This window comes from Chanos chanos, chromosome 1 (genome assembly GCF_902362185.1).
Source record: "Chanos chanos chromosome 1, fChaCha1.1, whole genome shotgun sequence".
Taxonomy (NCBI): domain Eukaryota; kingdom Metazoa; phylum Chordata; class Actinopteri; order Gonorynchiformes; family Chanidae; genus Chanos; species Chanos chanos.
In genome coordinates this window covers 15,313,309-15,339,140 of record NC_044495.1, presented here as the reverse complement: position 1 = coordinate 15,339,140, position 25,832 = coordinate 15,313,309, and the positions used below count along the sequence as shown (strand labels likewise).

General features: G+C 39.1%; 1 protein-coding gene across 1 annotated transcript in view; it reads right to left on the bottom strand.

Moving 5' to 3' along the window:
• Nucleotides 1-6,637: 6,637 nt before the first annotated feature.
• The window catches only part of prkd3 (protein kinase D3), a 37,102-nt gene continuing 17,907 nt past the window's right edge, over nt 6,638-25,832 (bottom strand). The window contains exons 2-20 of the mRNA XM_030773904.1: nt 23,655-23,793; nt 20,292-20,423; nt 19,189-19,346; nt 17,711-17,718; nt 16,879-16,889; nt 16,458-16,631; nt 16,136-16,213; nt 15,863-16,046; nt 15,534-15,657; nt 15,074-15,151; nt 13,257-13,548; nt 12,473-12,525; nt 12,198-12,270; nt 11,839-11,945; nt 11,389-11,550; nt 9,552-9,650; nt 9,059-9,326; nt 8,021-8,106; nt 6,638-7,058 (exon numbers count right to left, since the gene is read on the bottom strand). Coding sequence (XP_030629764.1) covers nt 6,885-7,058; nt 8,021-8,106; nt 9,059-9,326; nt 9,552-9,650; nt 11,389-11,550; nt 11,839-11,945; nt 12,198-12,270; nt 12,473-12,525; nt 13,257-13,548; nt 15,074-15,151; nt 15,534-15,657; nt 15,863-16,046; nt 16,136-16,213; nt 16,458-16,631; nt 16,879-16,889; nt 17,711-17,718; nt 19,189-19,346; nt 20,292-20,423; nt 23,655-23,769 — 2,376 coding nt within the window. The 5' untranslated portion in view covers nt 23,770-23,793 and the 3' untranslated portion in view covers nt 6,638-6,884. The remainder of the gene's footprint in view (nt 7,059-8,020; nt 8,107-9,058; nt 9,327-9,551; nt 9,651-11,388; nt 11,551-11,838; nt 11,946-12,197; nt 12,271-12,472; nt 12,526-13,256; nt 13,549-15,073; nt 15,152-15,533; nt 15,658-15,862; nt 16,047-16,135; nt 16,214-16,457; nt 16,632-16,878; nt 16,890-17,710; nt 17,719-19,188; nt 19,347-20,291; nt 20,424-23,654; nt 23,794-25,832) is intronic.

Genomic DNA, 25,832 nt, shown 5'->3' with positions numbered 1-25,832 from the left:
ATTCGATTTTTCACACCACATCACTGAGCCATCATGAAGCCTGAAAGACAATTATTTACGTCACAATTAAAAACCAGTAACGTAACATAGGCAGATCACAACTCAGTATTATCCACAATATAATCTTGAACTCCTAGTGGAGTGATATGTTGCTCTCTGGCATTCTTGTTAGCAATTACAGGTCAGGAAAAAATCCTCCATTTCACTGAGATTTGGTCTCAATACATCACCTGCTCAGTACGCACAGCCTGTACCATTCTCATATTACCATGAAAGCCATGAGAGAGAGAGAGAGAGAGAGAGAGAGAGAGAGAGGGAGAGATCACCAGGTTGTTTTGGGGAGATGAATTTGTGTTCAGAGAGATCTTACAAACCTTTATTGGTTTCTCTTTCTCTCTCTCTCTCTCTCTCTCTCTCTCTCTCTCTCTCTCTCTCCCCCTACTGCAGTGGAAGGAACAGAGGGAAAAAAGGGATGAGATTGCTGTGCTGAGACGATGTGTTGTGTTGCACTGTCCCTGTAAACTGCGGCTTATTGAACTGATGTCGGTGCTTTAAACTCCATTTGCAGTGGGAGGAGGAAGGTGGAGGCAAGGAGGGCTGGACATGGCCCTGTAGGAGCACCTTACATACCTGGTGACCTTACAGCAGGCAGAAGGAGGAGTTTATGCCCTGAAGATCCTTGTTCAACCCCTCCAAATGAAAGCAACAATCCTGTCTTATCCCTCTGCAAGCTCCAGATATGTTTGTGTTTGTGTGTTTACTCTACATCTAGCTATTTTGATAATTGTGATGTACCTGGCATCAAAGAACCCATTTAAAATGGCTTCTGAGGAAAGTTTTAAAAACTTGTCGCTTTTTCCTCAAACTCTCCATTGCCTTCGGCTGTTCACTGCAGTTTGTCTCACAGCAAAGCAACAAAGTCCTCCAGAGTTACAGGAGGAAGAAAAAAAAATCAATCTGACTGGAAAAAAGGTACCTGGTACTTAGTGAGCAGCTCTGCTTGGGCTTGTGAAATTGTGCATTTAATCCAATTTATATGGAGGTCTCTATTCATGTGTGAAAAGCAGAAATGAGAGAATGCAGTGATGGAGTGGATGGGCTACGGCCCTATTTCCATTACTGGGTCACATTTTCACTTAGGTTTAGTGAGCAAGGCATGCAAATCATTCACCGACATGCTACAGTTTGTTTGTCACAATCTTTTTGTCAGTCTTTTTTTTTTTTTTTTCAGGGATCAGAAATCAATAAGGTGCACAGTTGGATGATGCTATTGATAATATATGCAATTTTATTTAGAGCAGCAGAGGATCTTGTGTTTCTTATTCAGGCTACTGCTATTTCTCTCCGTCGATTTCTGAAATATGAAAGAGAGAGAAAGAGAAAAAGAGAGAGGGCTTCTTTAAAATAACAGAATATAAAGTTACTGTCTCATAAATATGGAGTAAAAACACTGTCACAATATAAACAATATTGCCAAAGCATTGTGACTCACAGAAAAGAATGTTTTGCCCAGGAGCCCTAAGAGTTGTCAAAGTGCAGCTGTCAGCAGCTGGAACACGTCTCTGGGTTTTCATCTCTTTTCATTCAAATTTTCTTGGATTCTACCCGCTCTCAGATCGTCCATACAACGGTACATGAGGAATATGTAATGGCTGGATGAAATAACATTTATCCCACCAAATAAGATAGGCAAGACCCACACACACACATTATACATATATATACACATTCAAGCAACCACAGACTCAAAACCTGACCACTCTGTATCCACAGATTCACTGTAACAGATTTTATTAGAATCTTCATGCAATGACCTCATGCACTATGTACTAATGAAGCTACAGAGCAACAGAGCTTGACTTAGGGTCGATATAATGCTCTCTGTCTTCCAGAGCTCATTAAAAACACACCGAAACCAACAACTGAGCTCCTTTACAGCTGCCAGGGGGAAAAAATGACATTGCTGGAGATAATGACTTACAGCAGAATGGCTTTACTCCAGCTCATCTCCCTCTTAAAGGATAAAAGATAGATACAACTTATGAATTCAAGGAAAATTCTGAGTCATTCAGATATTCTGTGAAACTCTAATTTTGTGAGATTCTGAAAGGCTCTGTGTTACAGGTGTTCAAAAATCAGACAAAAAGTGTTCTCAGAGCCTAGCGTAGAAAACGTATTTATCTGTCAACAGAATAAGGATACTTTTAGTGCATTTTAAAATGTAATTTCTAGGTCAGGATCTTTTGCCTTGGCCAGCCATGTAGGGAAAACAACAGAGTAATGGGCCAGCATCATATCTTTTCAAATGACTATTCACTGAAAGAAGGACATAAATGATAATGATTGGTCCATAATGCACTGAAAACAAACCAAATGTTCACAGCTTGAAGAAATTCTTCTATGAAATTGCTTCTTTTTCTTTTTCCCTATAAAAAAGTTTAGTTCACACTTGAAGGATATTTTTCGTTTTTGTCACGCTTTTGTCTCCACCTCCGACTTGGCCTATCAACATTCGGCCCCGTCAGCCTACTAATCACTGGTCCGGGCTTCTTATCTGTGTACCGAGTCTGGCCTCTTCCTGTTGATTTTGATGACTGTCTCAAATTTATTTATTTATTTTATGATTATTTTTTTTTTAAAGGCAACCTCCTTTATTCAGAAAAGGAATCAGCAAGTATAGTCAGCCATCAGATGAAGCAGACATCCCTCAAGGGATGAAGATCACTCCCTTACTGGACACCAAGGTTTCTTGGGCAGCACCTTTTACTGCATCAGTACGCCTCCTCTGCCTGCCGACTGTCTCAAATTTAAAATCTGCTCAGCTCATGCATCGTGCTTTTTGGAGTGTTCGTGACAGTGTTTACCTTTCCAACACACATTAAAAACCACCAGGCGCAATATTGCAAGCATGGATTAAAATGCAAATAATTTCGCATCACAGTTATTTTGTGTTTAGGGTTTTACAGATTATATTTTGGGGTTTTCCATCAAAGATATGTATTGGTTTTGTTAACTTCAACTGTAATTTCCTATGGAAACAGAGATGAACTGTTTAGATAATTCTCTGTGCATAGCTCCAGCAAAGGATTTACACAGTATAGTATTACTGGAGAGTACTGGAGAGTAGAGGTGAAGGAATTCTTCTTCTTTACAGTGTACTGGACAAAATGCCACTTTCGTTGTCTCATCTCTCCTTTTCCTCCACCCCAAGGGAGTACAAGGCCAGATCTCCATGACTTTAAATGCTTATCATGCATGAGTACCACCTTAAACATGTGTAGAATCAATGAAGGAAAAGCTCAGTCGAAGTGAGCTGTGTAACCAAAGACCAAAATGAGGCTTTGCTTACAATTTTCTATTCATTGTATGGATACATACTGACCTCTAGTGGCTGACCACAAAAATCTCCCCATACATTATCCACTATTCCCACATTTTTGTCTGCTGTCAATATTTTTCAGTTTCAAGTTTCAAGTTTAAGTTTATTTAGAGCCCAATATCACTGTTTACAGTCTCAAAGGGCTTTACATGCCCACAGGATTACAACAAAACAGAGCAGGGTGGCACCCCCTGACTTGATCCTCATAGCGGGCAAGAAAAAACTCCTCAAAAAACCCAGACGCTAGGGAAAAATAGGAGAAATCTTGAGAAGGACCACAAAGAGAGGAGACCCCTTCTAGGCCAGCCAGGCATGCAGTAGGTGCCAGCCCAGAGGGCAAATTACAAAACAACACAGTGATAATAAAAATGAAAACACAACTAGTAGGCAGTATAAAGAATGACAAGACAGCATGGGGCTCAGTTGGGGTGGATGGCACAGCCGCAGCAGCGCAGTCGGACACGAAGCCGCAGCAGCCATCGGGATGACGGTGAAGAGAGATGACATGGAGGGGAGGGGGGGGGGGGGCACACCTAAGAAGAAAGTATCCACATTCAAGCCAGACACTCATGCTCAAACTGATGAGCCACAGCCATGCAGGAGAAGAGGGAGGGAAGGAGAGCATTATTGGAGTAGCGGCACTTAACAGATGAAATAAGGAAAATAATTTTATAGATAATTTTGTATTGAAAGTTGCAAGAGTAGTGGCTGAGGAGGGCGCAGGAGGAGCAGGGCCACGCGGGGGGAGCAGGGCCAGGGACAGCAGGGCACAAAGTCATTCAGCCGGCCAGGGGAAGGTGCCACACCCAGGAAGGAGGCGCAGACATCGACCACTCACACAAAGAGAAGAGAGCAGGTTAATGACAGAAACTGACCAGGTTAAGATAAGAGCAGAGGAGAGGGAGGAGAGAGAGAAGATGAGAGGTATCTAAGCCGGCAGCTACTAAACTAAACTATGCCAGGAGAGACTACAGCAGAGACTAAGCCTTACCGGATGGTCAGTTTGAGATTATGCTATCATACGACACGGAGAATAAATGAGTCTTAAGTCTTAAGTTTGGTTTTAACACACCTGATTAAACTAACCTACTGCTTAGCCCTGAGTGATTTGAATAAAGTGTGCAAATGATGGAAGAATGCACAGATTGCTCCAGATTACTCTACTAATGTATGTCTGAAAAACAAAACCAATGTGCTATGCCTTTACTAAAGAGGTAAATATAATCATAATAATCAGTCAGCACCCGTCTTTTGCTAGAAGTACGCTGTTGTGTTGTGTTCTTCACAGTGTATAAAACAAACTATACAAACATTCATTCAACTGTCTGGGTCTGAAGTCTGCTCTGTTGGGCAGGATGAAGTGTAGACATTCTGGTTATCCTCTGTTGTAAAGAAAAGACACAACAACTGATCTGTGCCACCATCAAGACAGTGTTTTTATTAAATCAGTATGTACTAAAATATACAAAACACTGATACCTGCCAATCCAGTGGCAAAATGGATGTTAAAAAATATTTAGAAGACATCGTATCCTTCAGACTCTAAAAAATACATAATGAGATGTAAAAAGCATTTAATCCCATGCACCATTTTAAGGCAGATAGTGAAATAGCTTAAACTTGACATAAAACTGAAATATGGCAAACCAACAGCTTAACCCCGAAAATATGTGATAACCTCCATCAGGGTAAGCAACTATGTGATGCTCTGTGTTGCTCTTTGTTAAGCTCTGTACCCTATTCAGTATGTTGGCTCTTCATACGAGGTTCTGAAAAAAACAAGTTTTACTTAATTTCCCTATTACATAGACCACAGAAGAAGCACAGCTTTTGGCTTTGGTAAACTATTAAATTCACTGGTAAAACACCCTTCTGATATTCCAGTTCTATATTGTCATTATTTCAATATCATATCAACTTCATTTTACAGGCCATGCTAAATAAAAATAGATGCACATACTTAACAGTGTTTTAATCATTTTTGGTCTGGTTTGAATCCAATTTTAGCATTCAATCTAGTGTTCAGTTTTTTCCTTGTACAATGGATGAACATTGTTACATCTTATTTTAACAGCACAACCGATATAATCAAAACCAATGTGCTTAAGCAGTGAAAAATCAAGGAATTAAAACAATAGGATGAAATTTGTTAATAAGTGTAACCCATCTTCATAACCAAATACAAACTTGGTATCAAATTTGGTGATTATGGATGATGATGATAACAAATAATAATAATAATAATAATAATAATCATAATAATAATAATAATAATAATAATTTTAAATTGCACAGAGCATCAAACTCTGTTCTGTGCACTCTTATGAATCTTATGAGTTACTGGTTTGGAGTTTATAATGCCTTACATGAGATTATAAAACACTATTAGATAGTTGTTAGAGTGTGTAATAAACCGGTTTCTTTCTACCTCAGTATTCACACTGTATAAGCCATTGTTGAAAGACACTGTAATCTAACACCAGATCTATGTGTTGGGAAACACTACAGTATAGTAGCAAATAAGCTGTTACAAATTCGCAGGTATGAACTTACTCATGATGAAGCAATGATACAGTTCTACGTATCAATGACCCTTGTCACTTGGTCTAATGTGGCAATATGGGTTTCAGCCAGAAGTAGCCTAAATGAGAACACTGCACTGCTTTTCTCCAAGGCACATACCTGGAAACTAAACTTAGACTATAGACAGGAGGAACGAAATTGGCCAATCCAAGCAATGAGACAGCAGACCCTTTTCACAGGCTGCCAACTGGTGAGAAGATTAAATCGCTTCTATTTAGGACCAAACCTTTTTTCTTTTTGTCCATTTTTACTATATTTTTCTTACCAGTCACATTCAACACAATACAAATGATTTGTCTTGACTCATTTAAAATAAACTTGTTGACCACTGGATTAGCTTTTTCAAACCGCTGAGTTATAGCCACCAGTTTTACGGTACGTTGGAGTGAATTATTTTGAACATCGCAATTAGTATTACAGCCTTTATAGTCTTCAGAGTCAATGTCAATATTTATATTCATTATTAGAAGATTTAAGTCTCACAATGCTTGTTATAACACATCATAATTCTATTGTTATGTAAGGTGTTTACTAAAGTGATTTTTATTACATTTCATTGTAGAACATTTGGAATCTCATTTGAGTACATCAAGGACATTATTATTATTATTATTATTATTATTATTATTGTTATTATTATCATTATTATTTCACATTTGATCTTTCAGAAAGGAGACCTGAATTAATTGGTATGTAAGCATTCCGTCTCTGTGTTCAGTCCAAGAAGCCAAAGAGTGTAGTGTATTTGCTCCATGTAGCGGCAGAAGTACACAGATGCGTTTTTCTGATTGATTCTGGAATAGTGTGCACATTCTCAGTTTGCCATATCATTCTCATTTACATAGCACCTTTAGACATGAAGAGACATCACCCCAAAAAAGATCCTGTCACTGAACTTTGCTGTATGTAGGTCTCCATGCCACTAGGGGTCCTCGTCCATATCATCAAGGTTGGGCGCCATGATGAAGTGTTTGGGGTAAACCAGCTTGTGCTCATCTGCATACTCCTCCCAGCGGGCGTCATCGCTCTCGTGGGTAATATAGCGCTCCCCCTGCCTTGTCTCAAACTCCCGCAGGTCCAGCCATGTCTGATAATCCTGAAGGGCAGAGACCATGTTCTTTACAAGTCAGCGAAATTTAGATATCTCTACCGAATCCACACCTTGAATATCCATGTGCTAAGCATATTTTTAGACATTTTAGTGTTTCACCTGCAGGTTTAGTCACATATAATAAAACTGACCATATTTTGTAACTTCAAGGAATTAACCTCGTTGTGCACGAATCTCAGCATAACTTAAATTAAAAATATGACTTTCACGTCTGTCTTTCAAGACTTTGGATTTGTCCAAAGATGCATGTAATGGCTGAAATATGTGTTCTTGTAAATAATATCAATACATCTGCCTCTGTTTTGAAGAGAAGTCAGTGCTGCTGATAGTCTCGCTTATGAGAATAGTGACAGATCAAAACGAGAGATAATGATCCTAGGGCTCACACATTGAAGGGGTATCATCCATAAATGGAAATTTTGTGGAAAATAAACAATAATGAAACTAATGACAAGAAAAAAATATCTCGTATAACATCGAATAACATCTTTTTCCACACTGAATACTTGTCCACAAGCTCCATGGAGATTTCTGTATGAATTCTAAACTGAACTGAAAGTGTGAGAACTTGTGAACAGCTTGAATCATTTTAATGAGTCATTTGTCCCAATTTCAACTATCTGACAGGAAATACACGATTTGATTGGTCAATATATATATATATATATATATATATGTGTATATATATATATATATATATATATATATATATATATATATATATATATATAATTTTTTTTTTTTTTCCTAAGAAAATGAAATGAAACAGCATTTGTTAATGCTACCCAGCTATTTGATCAATAAAATGGCTTCACTACTGGAGAGCTAATGGATTTTGAAAATAGCTACCACATTGCTACAGCAGACAGCGGTTAAACTAATGGCTTTGCTACTTGTAGTTATGCCACTGCCCAACTATGACTGTATGTTTTATGTGTGCTCATTACCTGGAGCCATGGGTGACTGAGGGACTTGGCCACACTGTACCGCTTTCTCATCTTCACTTGGAGAAGATTATTGATGAGATCTGTAGCTGTGGTGCAACATTGCCAAAAGAAACATTTAAAAATGCATCACAGTCCCTAACTTTGCATCTGCTTATATGTTTACATGATATCAAATGTAGAACTAGATGACTGTTATTGCTTCTCAGTGTTTACAGGTACTGGTTTTTAATTTTTTTTTATAAAGTACAAGCCAATTACAAGAGAACATTTAGTACAAAAATGTAAACAGGAATTAAAGTTTTAAATTTGTGTTAAATTAGTGAGTCAATCATATCGACCTCATATCCCTGAAGGTCCTATTTAAAATATCTAATACTTCATAATTTATATCACCATCAGCTAAATCTGTTTACTCTGCACCTCAATAGGAATTCAGCACAGAGAGAACAGATCAGGCCTTGAGCAAAAATTATTCGTAACCAAAGAACTAAATCATCACTAAGATGCTAACTGCTAGATGTTCATCACTACGAGATGCTAATTCTACATCCTCTAAACCCGTGGGTGGCATATATGTTGGTGCTATCTATTCCCAGAGATTTATAGAAAACATTAAGTGCTGTGGAAAATGAAGTGCTGTAAAAAATGAAGTTAGGTCAGCTTAAAACTTTTCATTTTTAGATTGTGACATTGTTAAATTGTTACATAGTTATGAATGACAGACATTTAGGATTTTGTATCTCAAATTATCAATTAAAAAATGACTTTATACTGGCATATACCTCAGCTCTTCTCATCTCATATTCAAAACTAACCACACTTCAATCAAGGATGAATGTGTAATTATTATTATTACTATTCTTTCTCTTTTTACTGTCAGCATAGGGCAATAAAACAGACAATGTCTATACATTTAGGCTCATTTTACAACCCGGAACATTTGACAACGCAATCTCACTTTACTATAGCTACAAGACATTGGTTTAGATGATGGTGATTCTTGTAGTGTTTCACGTTATCAAATTATGAGTCTCTTACCCTCAGTGGATATGTCCTTCCAGGGTGTTGGAGGATACATGAAGGCTGCATTCTGGATTTGATCATTGATGTCTTCATCCTCATTAAAAGGAAAAGTGCCACTCAAACTGACGTAGATTATAACTCCCACTGACCACATGTCTAGAGAGCGGTTGTAACCTTTGCTCCGAAGGACCTCTGGGGCCAAGTACGCTGGTGTGCCCACCACTGAGCGCCGAAAGGACTTCTCACCAATAATGCGGGCAAAACCAAAGTCACACAATTTCACCTGCACAGAGGCCAGCCACAAAATGATAGCACTTAGTGTACAGTGAACCGTCAGTAAAGACACTTACTAAACAACCAGCCATTTGAAACAGCATTGTTCTGAAAATTACTGATATGAACACTCAAAACCATTACAGGTAACATGTGAAAAATAGCTGTTTTTTTTTTTTCTTTTATTGTGTTCACACAGAAACTTGCTGTGATTAAAGACAATGACGGTGTTTACCTGAGGAAATGGCTCAGCTGAGGCCAGGAGCACATTCTCTGGCTTCAGGTCACAGTGCACAATGTTCTTGAAATGAAGATGTCTCAGAGCTACCAGGATCTATGACACAAGAACAGGGTTGGGTTAGGGTCACAAACCTGATGGGTCATTAATTCCAATAAGAGGTGAGGTTTTTGTTTTGTTTTGTTTTGTTTTTTTTCCCCCACAAATCATATTTACCCCGTGCTAGAGCACTTCTACTAATTTTTAAACATTTCAAGCCAAGGTGAAAATTAGGGATGAAATGGTACATGGCATGTCGTTGAACCGTTTGCTACGCCCCCTACAATGCAATACGCACACGTGAGCCGCGATATTACAATATGCCTGTAATTTCCAAAACTTGCTTATTGTGCTGCAGACTACATGCACGTTGTACATTCAGATCCACAGAACATCTCTGGAGCCTATCAGAATTGCCCTGGAGCCTATCAGCGCTCTGTATGCAAACACGAGCTTGAGAAAAGAGGGGAAACTAAAAACAAATATTCTCTCAGCTCCAATGTGACAATGGCGAGCGCTAGTGAGACAGAGAGAAGCAAATTTGTAGAGGCACCGCCGTCTTTCAAATCTGCTGTGTGGGAACATTTTGGATTCGGCGTTCGATATGATGACGAGGGTAAGAGGACCGTAAACAAATAAAGTACGGTCTGCACGCATTGCTTTGCCACTGTTGGCTACTCTAGTGGAAACACTTCTAACATGATGTCTTATTTATGTCCCCATCACCTGGCCGTATCCCTTTCAGGTGGAGCTGGAGCAAGGAGAGTCCACTCATTAGTGAAAACACAGCAATCTTTCGCTGCTGCCTTCCAACAACAATTTGCGACAAATTCAGAGAAACAACAAGATAACAAAAGCAGTGGGATCATTCATAGCCAAAGATCTGCGGCCCTGTTCACTCGGGATTTCGTCACCTGATGAAAAAAAATTGAATCGCATTACAATGTCCCTGCCTGCACACATTTCAGCAGCAAAGTAATTCCTGAACTCTATGAAACATCACAGAGAGAAATTGAAAACAAACTGACTTTTAATTTTAATGTTCTTCTCCCCTTGATTTCACACAGTACAGATGGAAACCAGGCCCAGTCAGTCAAGCGGCCATTTTTAGTTTTAGTTTTAGTTTAGTTTTATTTTTCTATAGGCAAAATAAAGAGTTCAATGTTTAAAGGGTTGTTTAAAGGGTGATGTGTTTTTATTTTTTTCTTAAATATAAAGTTACTGAAACCGTACCGTTATCACAGCCCAAGAACTGTGATACATACCGAACTGTGGGCCCACTGTATCGTTGCATCCCTAGTGAAAATCCTTTAACAATATAAATAAATAACCTTTAAAATGACCAAAATGCTAATTACTCTACCTATTTGCATGCATTTGACTTAATAAGTAGTTTCTTTCATGGAAGCTATGAACCAACATCCCCCTGTGTTTGCAGCCAGTGGAGAGCCAGATGAGAGCCCAGTATGTAGCTACTAACTGGGGGGGTTGGTCCATAGCTGATGGATTAGCTCCTGTTTCTCCCTGAGGATCCCATTAATGCTAAGATGGTTGGGGTTATGGTTGGATTTGGAGTTTCTCAGGGTTAAGGTCATGGTTACTAGAACAAAGAAATTGTATTCAGCACCAGACAAACCTCTCTCGAAAAAAGGAAAAACAAATCCCAGTCTCTCACGAGAGTGTGTGTGAGAGAGAGAGAGAGAGAGAGAGAGAGAGAGAGAGAGAGAGAGAGAGAGAGAGATTTAAGACCTGAGCTATAATGAATAACAGATGAAGCAAAAGTCAAGCGGAGGACCTGTGTGACCAGGAACTTGGTGATCCTTTCTGGGAGTTTGCTCTTTTCACTGGATAGGATCATTTCCAGCATGTCGCCATGAAGCTTCTCCATTACAACAAAAACTCTTTCTGGTGTTTCAAACATGCACTCAAGGTTCACAATACCAGGATGATGCAGATTCTAGAAAGAGGAAAAATGAAACTGTGAAGTGAGTAGCAGGATGGAATCAGTTGAGATTTAGACCATCAGGGGTCCATGAAATTTAATGATAATTGGAGCAATTTTGAAATGTTTTGAGGTGGGGGTTTTTTTTGCACTTGTATTTTAGTAATAAAAATGAATCTGAAAACAAACCTTTCAAAATAATTAATTTTACAATAAATCACAGATGTATCTAGACATGCATAAATACCAGTATATGCTTGTATAACATACAGTCAGCGTATGGACACAGATTCTCTTCCCTACCTGTAAAATGGCCACCTCATTCCGCAGCTGGCTCTCCTGTTTGGTGGGGAATCTCATTTTGTCGATTACTTTGATGGCCACATCTCTGCCGGTCTTTCTGTGTTTCCCTGCAGAGAAAGAGAATAATTTACAATTCTTAAGGGTCACTTTCAACGCCCCCCGTCCCTTTTTTTCTAATTGCCTGTCAGAAATTCATTTTATTTTAAGGGAGTCTTTGCAAATTAAGACACAAAACATTTTTACAGTATTGCAATATATCTTTTACTGCTCAGTGACACAAACAGCAAACAAAAGGAATGAAAGACATTCAGTGAAACCAGTAAGTATAAAAACAGTGAATGTGATGTAGTCTGACTTACCTCCATATACTATACCAAACTGGCCAGACCCCAGAACTTCATCAGCAAAGATCTGATACACTGAGCTGATATCCTAAACATGAAGGAAGACAGAATGGTACATTTGTTTTATACAGTGTTCTTCTAATGTATTTCATCATACAGCAATGCTGATGCTGATTATAACATAGGTATTGACTTCTGTAAATCAATAATGTGTTAGAGTGTATGAGCATGCTTGAGAACAGTGCTGAGAAACTGACGGTGCTGAGAAACAAACAGACACAAATACTCACCACATTCTCCTGGATTTGACTGTTAGACACAGAGATGCTCATAGACAGTTCCTCTGTTAGGACAAATCAAATAAAAATACAGATTCATCATGAGACTAACAAAGTCGTATAGGAGACAAGTTCTGAACATCTTAGATCATCTGGTTTACATATGGTTTCCAACACTGACTGAATCTTGCCACTGAGGAACAGAAATTACAAAAACACGACTTGAGATTGCAATACACATTTCAAAAAATAATTTAAGTATATCATCTGTTCCAGATTTCCATAGTAGCTGGGCGAAACTGTACACTACACCCAAATTAAATGTCTTATAATGTAATTTCTAAACATTTTAAAAGAAAATGTATGTCATGTAAACTTCAAGATATATACACGTTTAATGGAGCACCTATAAGACACTAATGGGAAATCAGTAATTACAAAACCATCTGCCCCTAACCCATGGTTATCTATTCGCATTCCCAGACTTTAGTTAAAAATACTGATGCACAATTGATTATGATTACTGTGGTTGTTATAATTATTGGGTGAAAGACGTGACTTTGTGTTCCAGTGCTTTTTGTAGAGAACATACATGTAATTAAGTAGTAGTCCTCCTGCAATATCTTCATCCCTTGCAGAATTTAAATGTGGTACTTTCATCGGTCAAAGACATAAATTTGCACAGTAATTGTGAGATAACAATGTTGAAGTCAAATATTCACAGAAAAGCCTTCAGATATTTGACAGACTGAAGTTATAACAAGACAAAATTGTGAATAACCACTGCTATACTCACTGTGATCTTTGGTGTGACAAGCTGCAGTGCCCAGACTGGGTTGTGGTGTGACAGACACCGGCATCAAGGCCTGGCGAATGGCCTTCTCCCAGCTCTGGGCTGCTTCAAGACCAACACCAGTGGCTGCTAATGCTGGGTTGGGAGAGTGTGAGTAGGGACCAACCATATTCTCACCCACATAGTACACTATGGTAGCAGTGATGATTTCAAAGCAGTGCGGATTACTCCCATGGGCAAGGTTACTGAAGTCCCGTGCTTCCTCCACCTGTAGGATCTCTGACAGGGGAATCTCCTGTGGGCCAGGCCACCAGCGAGAGTCACAGAATTAATTAACTGCCGCTCATAGAGTAACAGAGGCAAAGTCCAAAGGATCAGAAATCTACAAATAACCAGATACTGAACCAAGACAGAATGCCAACAAAGAGTTAGATATAGTGTCAGTCCACAGGGTCTGTGGTGGTTTTCAAAGGAAAAAGTCGCCAGGTAAATACTTGCCAAACTTCAGGGACTCCTCAAGTGTAAAATATCACCTATTTTGTCACTCTCTCTCGACTTCTAATACAGTTCTGATTCACATATAGCTCATCGTGTGAATACAGACAAATCCGCTCTCAGACACTGCAAAGCCTAATTAGATGAACAGGCCATCCTCTTAAATGTCTAACCTCACTAAATTAAAATCGTAAATGAATGAGAGAAATATACTACATCAACCAGTCTCTGGTGTGGTTCTGCATTGCAGAACATCAGATAAAGTGCTTGTGGTTAGTGGGGTACATCATGTGACTCAAAGTAATGATCACAAGGCCTCATACTAAATCTTTACGCAAGCATGTAGCCACCACTACAGACTACTGCTCACAGGACAATGTGTGCTATACACTAAGGAAGGAGGAGTTATTCCATTCAGCTACTCCTCTGAAATGATTTCCTTAATATGCCTCTTTAGCACTTTAAAGATCCATGCTGTTAACATACTGCACACTGGTTTAAGTTATACCCTTTAACCATCATGTTCCGATCATACGTGAATCAAATTCAGGCACTTAGGGTTGTAATTCATGGTGGATTAATGCTTCATAAAAAAAACGAGAATAAAGTATCATGTGCATCAAGGAAAAACTGAAGAGTTTCAACTTAAATGAAAAATGTTGAAAATGTGCCGAGTATGAAATTGAGGTAGGCATGGGAGGGGATTTAAGCACACAGAGAACATTGACCACGGTAAATTAGAGACCAAAAATATAAAAACCCTCCCTTACCAAATATCACAAATACACGGGCCATTAATAAAAGTAACAATTCAAAATGCCTGCAGTATTAGAAATGAAAAATAAGCATAACCCTTACCGGTGACTACTTAAACCAATTTACGTAAACTGCCATCCCCTGTCTTTTTTGCGGTTTATTGCCCTTTTCACCTCAGTCTAGAAGTGGCCAGTTCCCTTGAATTTCTATTCCCCATTGCTTGCAACACCCCCATGCCCACTGGGTAGGGCGTAGACGCCCACATGCCTGCCTCTGTACATGTGAAGTCACGGACTGCTTCTTTTCACCAGTTCACAGAGGACATGCATACAGAGGTTCACGCTATTCTCCCCAGATCCAACTATCACTAATCTGTCACCCTGAACGACCAAAGGGAGTTGCTACTGCAGTGAAGGAGAGATAATCCCCTGCTGGCTTCCCACCCCCAAACACGACCAAACTGCGTTCACGTGGACGCCAAGCCAGAGCAAAAATCCATTTTATGGAAATATTTTGAGCCATTCTTCATTATTCTCACTGAGGGGTCTCAATCTCATATCATCACCTACCTTGTAAAATTTTGAGCCTGATTCATTCTGAAACAGAGTCAAAGTCTTGCTCTCCAGTCTCCAGTAGTGTCTCTTTCTCTGGGGACAAAGGCAGGATATGTATTTTATTGGAAAAACATCATAAATGAATTATAGACTAATTATATATTAACTAAATAGTGATATAAAATTTTCATGTAAAGAGAGTGTAATGATTAGCTTTTTTCATTAGCCTGTTGAAATTAAGTGGAATTGTACACTGTGTGTATCTTTGTATATCAGGTCTGAGCATAACTAACAGTCTGTTTATGAGTCCTAACAAACTAGCAAGTGTGCTGTTGTCTCTGCAACTTCTTATTAATGACCGTACTAATTGAATTTTGAGCTTTGATTAGATGAAGATCCATCAAAGTAAACAACTGGTATTTTCTTGCAATTTCATTTCTCTTTGTGACTTAAAGTGTCTGAAATGTATTCTTACTAGGTTGTCCCGGCTAGTGTAGTGCACCATCCAGCCCTCTCTGACCATAGTGGAGCTCCTCCTTTTGGTGTGTTTAATGGACTGTACAACTCGCATCAGTGGGATGTTTGTGCTTGTGGAAGGGCTGAAGAAGAAGGAAACCTCATTAGTATAAATGAACAGTAGAGATGCAGTTTTAGGTGGAGAGTTTGACATTATCAAAGCCATAAAGAGGAAACAAGCTGACAGAAGTTTGTGAAAATGAAAAAGGCAGATCGTGTTCCCTTGTACTTCTAAACACAACTGACAGGTGTGTCACAGTTGAACTGCGGTTCACAGAGTTTGGATACCTTATGCTTTTCGAGAACTCCCCATCTTTCTCTGTGTCCTGGTAGGATGAGTCCATGAGGAGTATCTTGTCCTCTGGTGTGATATTCTCCTCCGAGTCATCCAGTCCCCTGCTGCTGTCACTGTTCACATCACTGCTGTCCACGTCCATATTGCTATCTGAATAAACACCTGAGCTGGCAGGTTCTGCCAAATATACTCAAAGTCAACTGACACATACCCGTGACGTGATAGCCGAATTGTATGAGTGTAAAATAAAAACAGCATCACTGTACCTCCATTGAAGGTCACTTCTCCAAGACAGTCTTTTGGTACCTTTGATGCACATCTCTTATGACAATTAAATTTACAGTCTGAAAACAAGAAATTAGACAGGTGTTATATTAAATATGTAAACATAATTCTTCGATAAACCTCTCAAAAGAGATGTCAAAGCAACTCATGAACTAAGGACGAGAGAGGACAATTTTGACTTCTCTGAACCAAATCCTGAGAATGTTGTACAGGTGAAGACTGAGGTAAAGAATTTGCATGATAAATAATGGGACTCAGTGCTCCACTATTTATTCCTTATTAGTAGCAGGGGAGGGTGGTTACCTTTGCACTGCATACCCTGGCGGAAGAGACCCTTCAGCAAGCGTTTACAGTACTGGCAGATGGTGGGACGGGTGTATGTATGGATGACAAAGGTGTGCGGAACTTTGATCCTGCCCAAAACCATCTTCTCCATCCAGATGGGACGGCCACTCCAGGAAGGGATGTTCTTGCTGGCTACTTGATTGGATTGCTTTTGGAAAGGGGAAGTGTGGTTTGAGTAGTGGTTGAAGTAGCAGAGGAGTAGAGTGAAATAGGATGGAGAGAAGCAGAAAGAATGGAGTAGGGGTGAGTAGGAACACGGTGGAAAGGGGCAGAAAGTGTTGTGTAGGGATGGAAAAGGAATGAAACAATGGTGTGTAGGGCAGAAAGATTTATGGGGAGCAGAACTATTCACACATCCTTTTAACTTCCAAAAAAATACGCTCCTTGTTGCTAGAATAGTGAATGTGGACATTTTTTCAATATCTGACATTTTCAACATTCGACATATCCTGGCTAAATTACTAACGCCTATAATGCACTACAGCAGTTCTTGTTTGCTTACAGAGATAACACACTGATTCAATTTAATCAGTGCTTTGTTAAAAGATCTTTTGCAACAGTAAATAAATAAATGAATAGTTCTCCCGAATTCATACTCACACTGCTCAAGATAAAACCAGACATTTTTCATTAGATGCCCCAATATATGCTGACCAGTCACTTCATTATGAGCACCTGTAGATACACTTTCTTGGTGTACAGTTAGAGTGTAAAGACTCTGGTCCATCTGTAGCCATGCACAATTTATGTGAACCATTCTATAGCCTTTCTCCCTTAGTCAATTTCTGACCACAGGACTGCTGTTAGCTGGACATTTCTGGGTGGTAGATCAGGGTGTAAAAACCTCAGCAACACTCTTGAGCCTGAGACAGTTGTACCAGCTTGAGGCACACGACATGCCACTACCATGTCACAACCATGCCACTACCATGTCATGACCATACCATGACCATACCACTACCATGTCATGACCATACCATGACCATACCACTACCATGTCAGTGTCACTGCTGTGTTGACAATGGTCTGGCACCCAAATATTTTCTGGTCAACAGTGGTCCTGTGGTCAGAAACCGAACACTAATGAACTGGGTAGAGAGTGGCTCACAAATTATGCATAACAACAGATGGGTTACAGTCTGCACACCTATACAGTGTACTTATGAAGAAAGTATGCCTCACAAAGTGGCCAGTAAGTGTAGGTCCACGACACATGTTTCTAATGGTGTTTCTAATAAAGGGGATGGTGAATGTATTTCCCAGGAGAAAACAATCAGTTAACATACACATAAAGAAACAGGCAAAAAACAACTGCTGATCATCTTAAACCTGTGTCTATACAAATATTCTGCTGATCATATTAAACCTGTGTCGATACAATTATTCTACTGATCATATTAAACCTGTGTCTATACAAATATTCTGCTGATCATATTAAACCTGTCTATACAAATATTCTGCTGCATAATATGCATTGCCTAAATCCTCCTAATGAATACTGTACAAGTTATACATGTTATACAAGGTTTGAACTGTTTCCTGTGGTACACTTGGACATTCTATGAGAAGGACGGCCTACAGTTCTTGAGAGATGAGAATCTACTGCAGACTTGTTTTGCTGTGTGTAAGGTAGATTTACGATCTCGAAATGTGAAAACATCTTAAAGAAACAAAGTGCACCTGGTCATCTAAAATGGCTCTGGTGGTAATTTTACCATAAGGACTCATAACAGGACAGAATTACTCCAATGAAATAGCGGCCCATACCGTAAGAGACCAATCACTATATTTAACAGCTGGGAATGTGTAGTGTGGGTTGAAGATTTCCTCTGGCTTCCTATAAACACACACCAAACTAGACCTAAGAGTAACAGTTAAATACTCATCAAACTATATTACTTTTTTCCTTGGTTTAGAAATCTTGGTTTTGCAATCAATTTCACTTTGTTTTGCATAGTAATACATCGGGTCTATTTACATGCAGTTTCCAAATGGCATCCTTTCACATATATCAGCTTTGCCAGGCTCACAACTTGCAGTTTTTGTTGGTCATAGATGCTTTTGTGATTTAGTTCTGTGATTTTTTTTAAATTATTGTTAAGCATTTGTCAACCATCCTACTGAGTATCTGTCTATTCCTGTCATGGAGCTTTAAAGTTTGAAAAGAGTTGCTTTTTTGCTTAGTCTGTTTTTCCTTTTTTGCCACTGTGATTGTCAGTGCTGTTCCCCTGGACACATGAAATAATAACACACTAATTTAATTTAACACACTCATTGTCTGTTTCTATGACTGACACACCTATGATCTGAGCTCTTTCAAAAATGTTGAATCTCCCTCACTGCTTTAGAGTCTCACATATAAAAATGTTCATTTTAAGACATGTCTACATCAGAGACATATTAATAACTGGGATTAAAATGAACCCAAAACACATGTCAAGAATCCTTTAAAACAGAGTCTGACTTACTTAAAAAAATCATTTTCATTAGGTGTTTCCATTGCTTTACCTACTTCTGTTACATGCTAACAAAATACAAACTATACATTATGCAGGAATGTTAAACTGATTTTCAGTTATGTGACTACAATCTTTGAGCTTTGAATTACACGCTTATATATAAATAGATCACATCTGACAGAAAACATTCCAATACATTACATGCAGAGACAAGCACTTTGTTTTCCTACCTCCTCTAGAGGTACCATGGTGTTTTGGAGAGGTGAGTGACGAGGGGCAGACAGTGAGGGGCTGGGCATTGATACGTTAGACAGACGTCTTTTTCTCACTCCACTGCAGTTATTGGGAATTTTGAAGGCACATCGCTTGTGATAGTTTAGCCCACACCCTGAGAATCAAATCACACAGACATGATGTCATACTTAGACATGCAGACAAATCACAAAGAAATCTTATCATTTGTTTGGCTACTATTAGTGTTTTTCCCCTTACACCTTTTTCACCACTAGGGGGCTTTATATCGTTTATCAAATTTTAGTGTTTCAAATCGATGGACTGGCGACCTGTCCAGGGTGTTTCCCTGCCTTTCGCCCTATGAGCGCTGGGATAGGCTCCAGCATCCCCCGCGATCCTAATCAGGATAAGCAGCTTAGATAATGAGTGAGTGAGTGAGTGAGTGGTGTTTCAAATCAAATCTCCATGACCTTGTTTGGGTAGCTAACTGAACGTATCAAGAAAGCAGACAAACTAAGACTCAACAGAGCTTCCACTTACAGTGTGTCTAGTCTCAAGAATCCTAGTAATTATATATCTATATATTACACCAGTGAAGGAAGGATTTAGACTGTGTTACACGGGGTGCAGGACAGTGCTAGATTAGAGGGTTACTTAAGTGTCATTGATTAGATGAGAAAAATGGCCACTGGAATCTGTACCTGTATCTGTAACTGTGAAGTATACACCACAGACCTGATAACAGACCTCTGATCTCTGTGTGGCCTTTGAAGGCCTCCTCCCACACTCATCACAAGCTCTCTGCACTCCATTCAAAAGGTCCAGATTTCAACTTCAAAACTCAGGCTGATGAAACAGCATTCACACACCTTGCTGCATAAAACTAGCTGACTTAATCCGAGCCTGAAGAGCTAAAGTAGAGTCTTTAAACATTTATCACTTTTAGCCTTTGATGTGAAGCCTTGATGTCAGTTTGAGTCAACAAATCCCTGCCATGTGGTAAGAGTTAAAAATGTGTATGTGTGGTCATGGGTATGTGAGTGTCTGTGTTTCTGTTTGTGTCTGTGTTTGTGTGCATATATGCATTTGTGTACTGTACCTTCACATTTTAGACCCTGTCGAACGAGGCCCCATAACATCTCTCCACAGTAGTCACAGAAGGCGGGGGCCTTGTAGGAGTGAACGTACAGGGCATGGGGTCGGATCTGGAAGTCTTCCACTGTAGCTAGAGCTGCAATTAAATCACAACTTAACATACAATCAAACCAAAGTAAAACACAAACTAAAAATACATGTGGAAACAAACACTGAAATCAACAGACAAAAACAAAGAAAAACAAAGGAAAGCAAATAACAGACATAAGTAATGTTGCATTACAATGCATTACAATCACTGACAATACAATATTAAAATGATAAAATATCTGTTTTCATAGACTGTTAGCATTATAGCCTGAGAGATATCCACATTTAAAACCCTAATTTGGAGATATTTATATTTTTCCCTATTTGTACATGGTGGATAATCAGCCTCAACCTGTGATTGAGTACAAGCTGAGGATGAATGGTCAGAGAAAGGGGCCACTAAACTTTCAAACCTGTAAAGATCTGGGAACAATGCAGTTTCTGAGCCAATTTAAAACAGTTTTGGTGTCAGGAAAGAAAACATTATGTTTATCCTGTGTTCTTTTTTAAGTTGCCACAGTCCACATGCAGCACTGTCCTCATCTGCTCCATATGTAAGCGGTGAAGGCTGGCGCACAATACTTTTACTGAGCTATCTGACTCATTCTAAATGACTCATAGACATGACTGAAGTTGCTGAGTCTGCTGCTCTTGACTAAGACAATTATCTGTGAAACTGTGAACTGTACTGGAGCAGAGTGAATCTAACGTATTTTAAGAGTTTCTAGCTCGCCCCTTATCAAATCATCTGAAGCCTGCTAGTCACCAAACCTGAGCCTCTATAATGGGTCATCCTACAAAATTCGGTCATTTTATTGCTCTTTGACTTCAAACTCTGGAATACTGTATGTTCTGAGTAGTCTTTTCATTCAGTTTCATTCAGTCTTAAACTGAAACTGTATCACCTAAGTCACATTTATTCAAAAGCACTTTGATGAATGGCAGTGCTTTGGACATTTTAATTCTGAAAACATTATGGTTCTACACTAAACAAAACACAAGAGAATTAGATTACCATGTCACTTCCAGCCAACTTGTGCTGTTTATCCTACTACACTTGCAAACAAAAAGATGTTCAGAAAAGACAAAGATTCCTAAATTCTTCAACTTGATCAAATCATGAAGGAGACAGAGAAAGTAAGAAAGAAAGAGAGAGAGAGAGAAAGAGAGAGAATTTAAACAGTGCTTCCTCTTGAAACATCAGAGAGTAAAAACAGAACATGATCTGCCAGAGAGTCACATGCTGTAGAGCTGTATAAAGCACTTAGTACAAACACACAATGGGCAATTCATTGTTACACACACACACACGCACACACAGGCACACATTTATAAAGATAGATAGATAGATAGATAGATAGATAGATAGATAGATAGATAGATAGATAGATAGATAGATAGATAGATAGACAGAGAGAGAGAGATATAGATATAGATATAGATATAGATATAGATATAGATATCTTGGGGGGGGTTGGCCTTGACTACTTGGCTAGACAAAATACTCTGAATCCAGCAATAAGACACTGTTTACTCAGTGGCCACAGAATACAAGCAATCACGCAAAAGGCTTTCAGCATGTATCAGTCTGGTACAATTTAATACATGGTTTGAAGTCTTCACTGATATTTCACTGTTACAAATGACAATGCCAACATAGCACAATTCATCCCACCATGAAGGAGATCAGTAATAAGAGTAAATGGCATTGTAACATCTTAAGGAACAGTAAAGAAATGCGCTTACAGATGTCTTTACTCAAATACAGTTAGATGTAATGAGTGCCACGGGAACATGGAGAATCAAAAAATCAAAATCAAAACCAAAAATCAAACCGAACTGCCGTGCCTTCGGTTCTGCTACCAACGTTACGTCAGAACTCAATACTTCATCATTTAAACAGCATACTGTTCATTTAGACAAGGGTCTGGTGAAGCCAAAATCAGAAGCTAATCCTCAGACAGCCACAGAGAGGAAGCTTCACGGGGCCTGACTTCCCTCTGTGTCACACACCTTTAACTGTCTACATTCCTGTGTGTTTACCAGAATCTCCACCACCACTTACTGCAATGAAAATAAACTCTCCACTTTGAACTGTCTGCCAAGAAAAGACATCTCTCTTCACCTGTTCATAGTGTTGCTGTCTTGGAAACTCTGGAGAGAGTTTCCTACTGGATCCAAAGAGACTGCTCCTACACAGTTAGGGTTAGTGCCCGGCCTGTTAGAACAACACTGAGCAGGATACAGAAGCTACACAAGCCGAGAGCAAAGAGGAACCCAAACCACATGGAGCTGTAAAAGTCATTCAAAAACACTGCACAGCCACAGATACTGTTCTTGATTATGAACTGCATTTCAAACCTGTCTCACGCTTTGAAATGACAGAATTACCAAACATATTTTCTAAGGCTTGAATGACAAGTTAAAAACCTAATGGCATAATCTCCATCATTGCACTGGAGCCAAAACAAGACACACTGTGGATCTATCATTGAGAAAAAAAATTACAGCTCATAAATTTATGTGGTTCTTATATTAAAAAATATATATCTTTTCACAATGTTACATGAAATATTCTTGAAACAGATCATAAAATTCTAATCCTACTGAAATCTGATTTGAGCAACAGCACTCCCTACCCTTTCTTCACAGTACTGGTCTGTTTCCAAGGCTGTTCGATCTTAAACCTTTCAACACTCACGGGACTCCTTAGTGAGAATGGAGAATAATCATAATTGAATGTGAAAGGTGTCTATAGGGGCATGACAGCAAATTATACCAGCTTTGTCAAAAACACTAATTTCGGTCCATTTGGTCAAATAAATCATATTAAAGTGTTCTTATAAATATTGTATTAATATTGAAATAAGAGTATACAAAGTGCTTTATAAACCACTATGGTTCAAAACGATTAATTTAAAATGATCATGATTGTAAACAGGAAGTTTCAATCATTACATGTGAATGAGTCTGTGTGAGCAGGTGAGTGTATAGACAGTGTAGTCAATTTCTGGTTAACCATGATTTCCTCTAAGTTTGCTTCTCACACAGTAGCCACCTCAGGCGAGACAAGTGAGGCCAGCACACACTTCCTCAGATACATTTGAAGTCAGAAAAAAAAAAAAAAAACTTTTCCTTTTACAAGGCATGCAGTGTTATTGAGTGTAATATGTTCAGAGCAAGACACTTGCAAACACGCCCGCTGAAGGGAAGCAGGTCAATTACTTTTTTCTGTTGGACTACTTCTTTCTAGCTCCATGATGACCACATAACTCACCAGAGAGAACAACCTCAATAAGATCTCCTTCATGGATGTCTTCTGCTGAGGTGAGACGCTGGAGGATGTTGTCAGAGTTCAGGTCATGGCGGAAGAGCAGGATTTTGTCATACATGCCAAAGAATCCACATTCTGGAAACTAAGAGGAGAAATTGGATCAGTGATATATCAGAACAACAGCCCTGAGGCAAAAAGACATATGTTTGGCATTTACAGCCTGAGGCAATGTTTAACCTATAGCAATACAACTCTACAATGCAGCACAGACAAAAACTTTCACTCCTGAGTGAGATGCTCTCACTGGTGCAAAAAAGCTAAAGTGTAAAATGTACAAGGATTGGCTAACCAGTTTCTGACAGATGCAGTTTGCAGCAATAGTCAGACAGTGCATGCGTCCACTAAGTCTATACTGTTTTTTTTTTTTTTTTTTTTTTTTTTAGCAAGTCACACAGGAAAAAATCATTTTGACATGACAAAGTGCCATTGTAAATATCCTTCCCTTAAATTAATTTGAGTATGGGAGGTCTTACTCCATTATGGATATGTGGGATAACAGAAAAAATGTTTAGCATGCAGACAGCTAGTTTAAAACATTTAAAATATTCTTTACTCCATCACTCATATGCCTTCTGGTCTGCTTTCCACATTTCCTAAACTGCTGAGGCGAAGGGGGAGACACCAGTTCGGGAGACACAACTGTTACTGATCTCAGAGAAACATCCTGGATGTTCACTACCGAGCTAAAACTCATACATCATCCTGGAAATGTCCTGACTGAAGTCAGATCACTGGAGACCAGAATATGCTCGTGGTCAATTCGCAAGCAGTCACCAGAGGCTCCTTTCTACAGGCATGAGCTTTCAAATAGTAATTTAACTGGCCATTTTTTCTATTAGCGTTTCAACTTGCCATGTTTGCACCTCCCACTTACAATGGAAATTCTCCTTATGCCTGCCAGGAAAATCTTAGGTCTTTTCTGTGGAGCACAGCAGTACCATTTCTCACCCCTCCGCCCCTCCTTTGAACCTGGTAACTCTGTAGGACACGTTTCCCCCAAACGTCTGACAGTTCGCCGACTGGAAAGCAGCTTTTTATAAGCATTCTTTGATTCATTCTCAGTGGTGCAAAGTTTAAGGTTGATGTGAAGGAAGAGAGTGAGAGAGACTGGATGATGATGACCGTGGTGATCAAAGCATGTCTCTGGTGCTGGGACAGGACAGGGCCTGTCTTGCTCCCGACCTCAGGTCTAAACGGTCCTCCAGTCACAGCTGTTTCCTAACAGAGTCCTCACACACAATGTACACGGGACAATGCCAGCAACAATGCCAGGGCCAACTGCACTCATGGGGCAGTGGTGAGGCGGGTTCCCACATGATACATGCGGGCTCTCAGAGTCAAGCCCCACCTGGCCATGACCAAGGCTGGGCAACATTTATGACACTTCAATTTAATATATGTATTTGAATTACTTTTTGTATTTTGTAATTTATTTGGGAAAATCCTGATAAAGTTAATGTTGTGATCCTTGAGAGGAGTTTATTTCTGTGTTTTCAGAATATTTAAAGTAAATTACTCATTACCTTGATACAATAAGAATTGTGACTGCTATCACACATGACTGCCTCTCCTCATTTGGTCTCATGTTAGCACTATATTCAAAATTCTCTCTCTCTCTCTCTCTCACTCTTTCTTTTTTTCCCTTTGTCTAGACTGCTATATAACTTACGTACCTACTGCAAACTGAAATGAATTACAAGTTAGCAGAAGCTAACTAATTTGACATGCAAAACTGCAAGATAGCATGCTTTTTCATGTAACATTCTCAAAACTTAACTGAAAAGTACACTTTTGTCAAAACCTCTCTATTATGAGGATATCTCCAGTAAGGGTTGACCGACATGTTTGCTCAGGGCCAAGAACACTACCAAATATTAGTATTAGCAGTAATTTATATGTGGAGTTACATAACCTGCAACACAAAGCCTTCTTTTAAGTTAAAATATTTTAATGAGATATGTAGAAAGTCCCAGAAGATATAAAAATTGTGGCTATTTAGTCAAAAGCGTAAGCTGTCACTCTACAGGTATAAAATCGACTGACAGCTGTCATCTTAAAGGATGTGTGTTTTATGCCTGACTGACCTCACTGGCAATGCCGACCACCATTCAGTTTACAAGC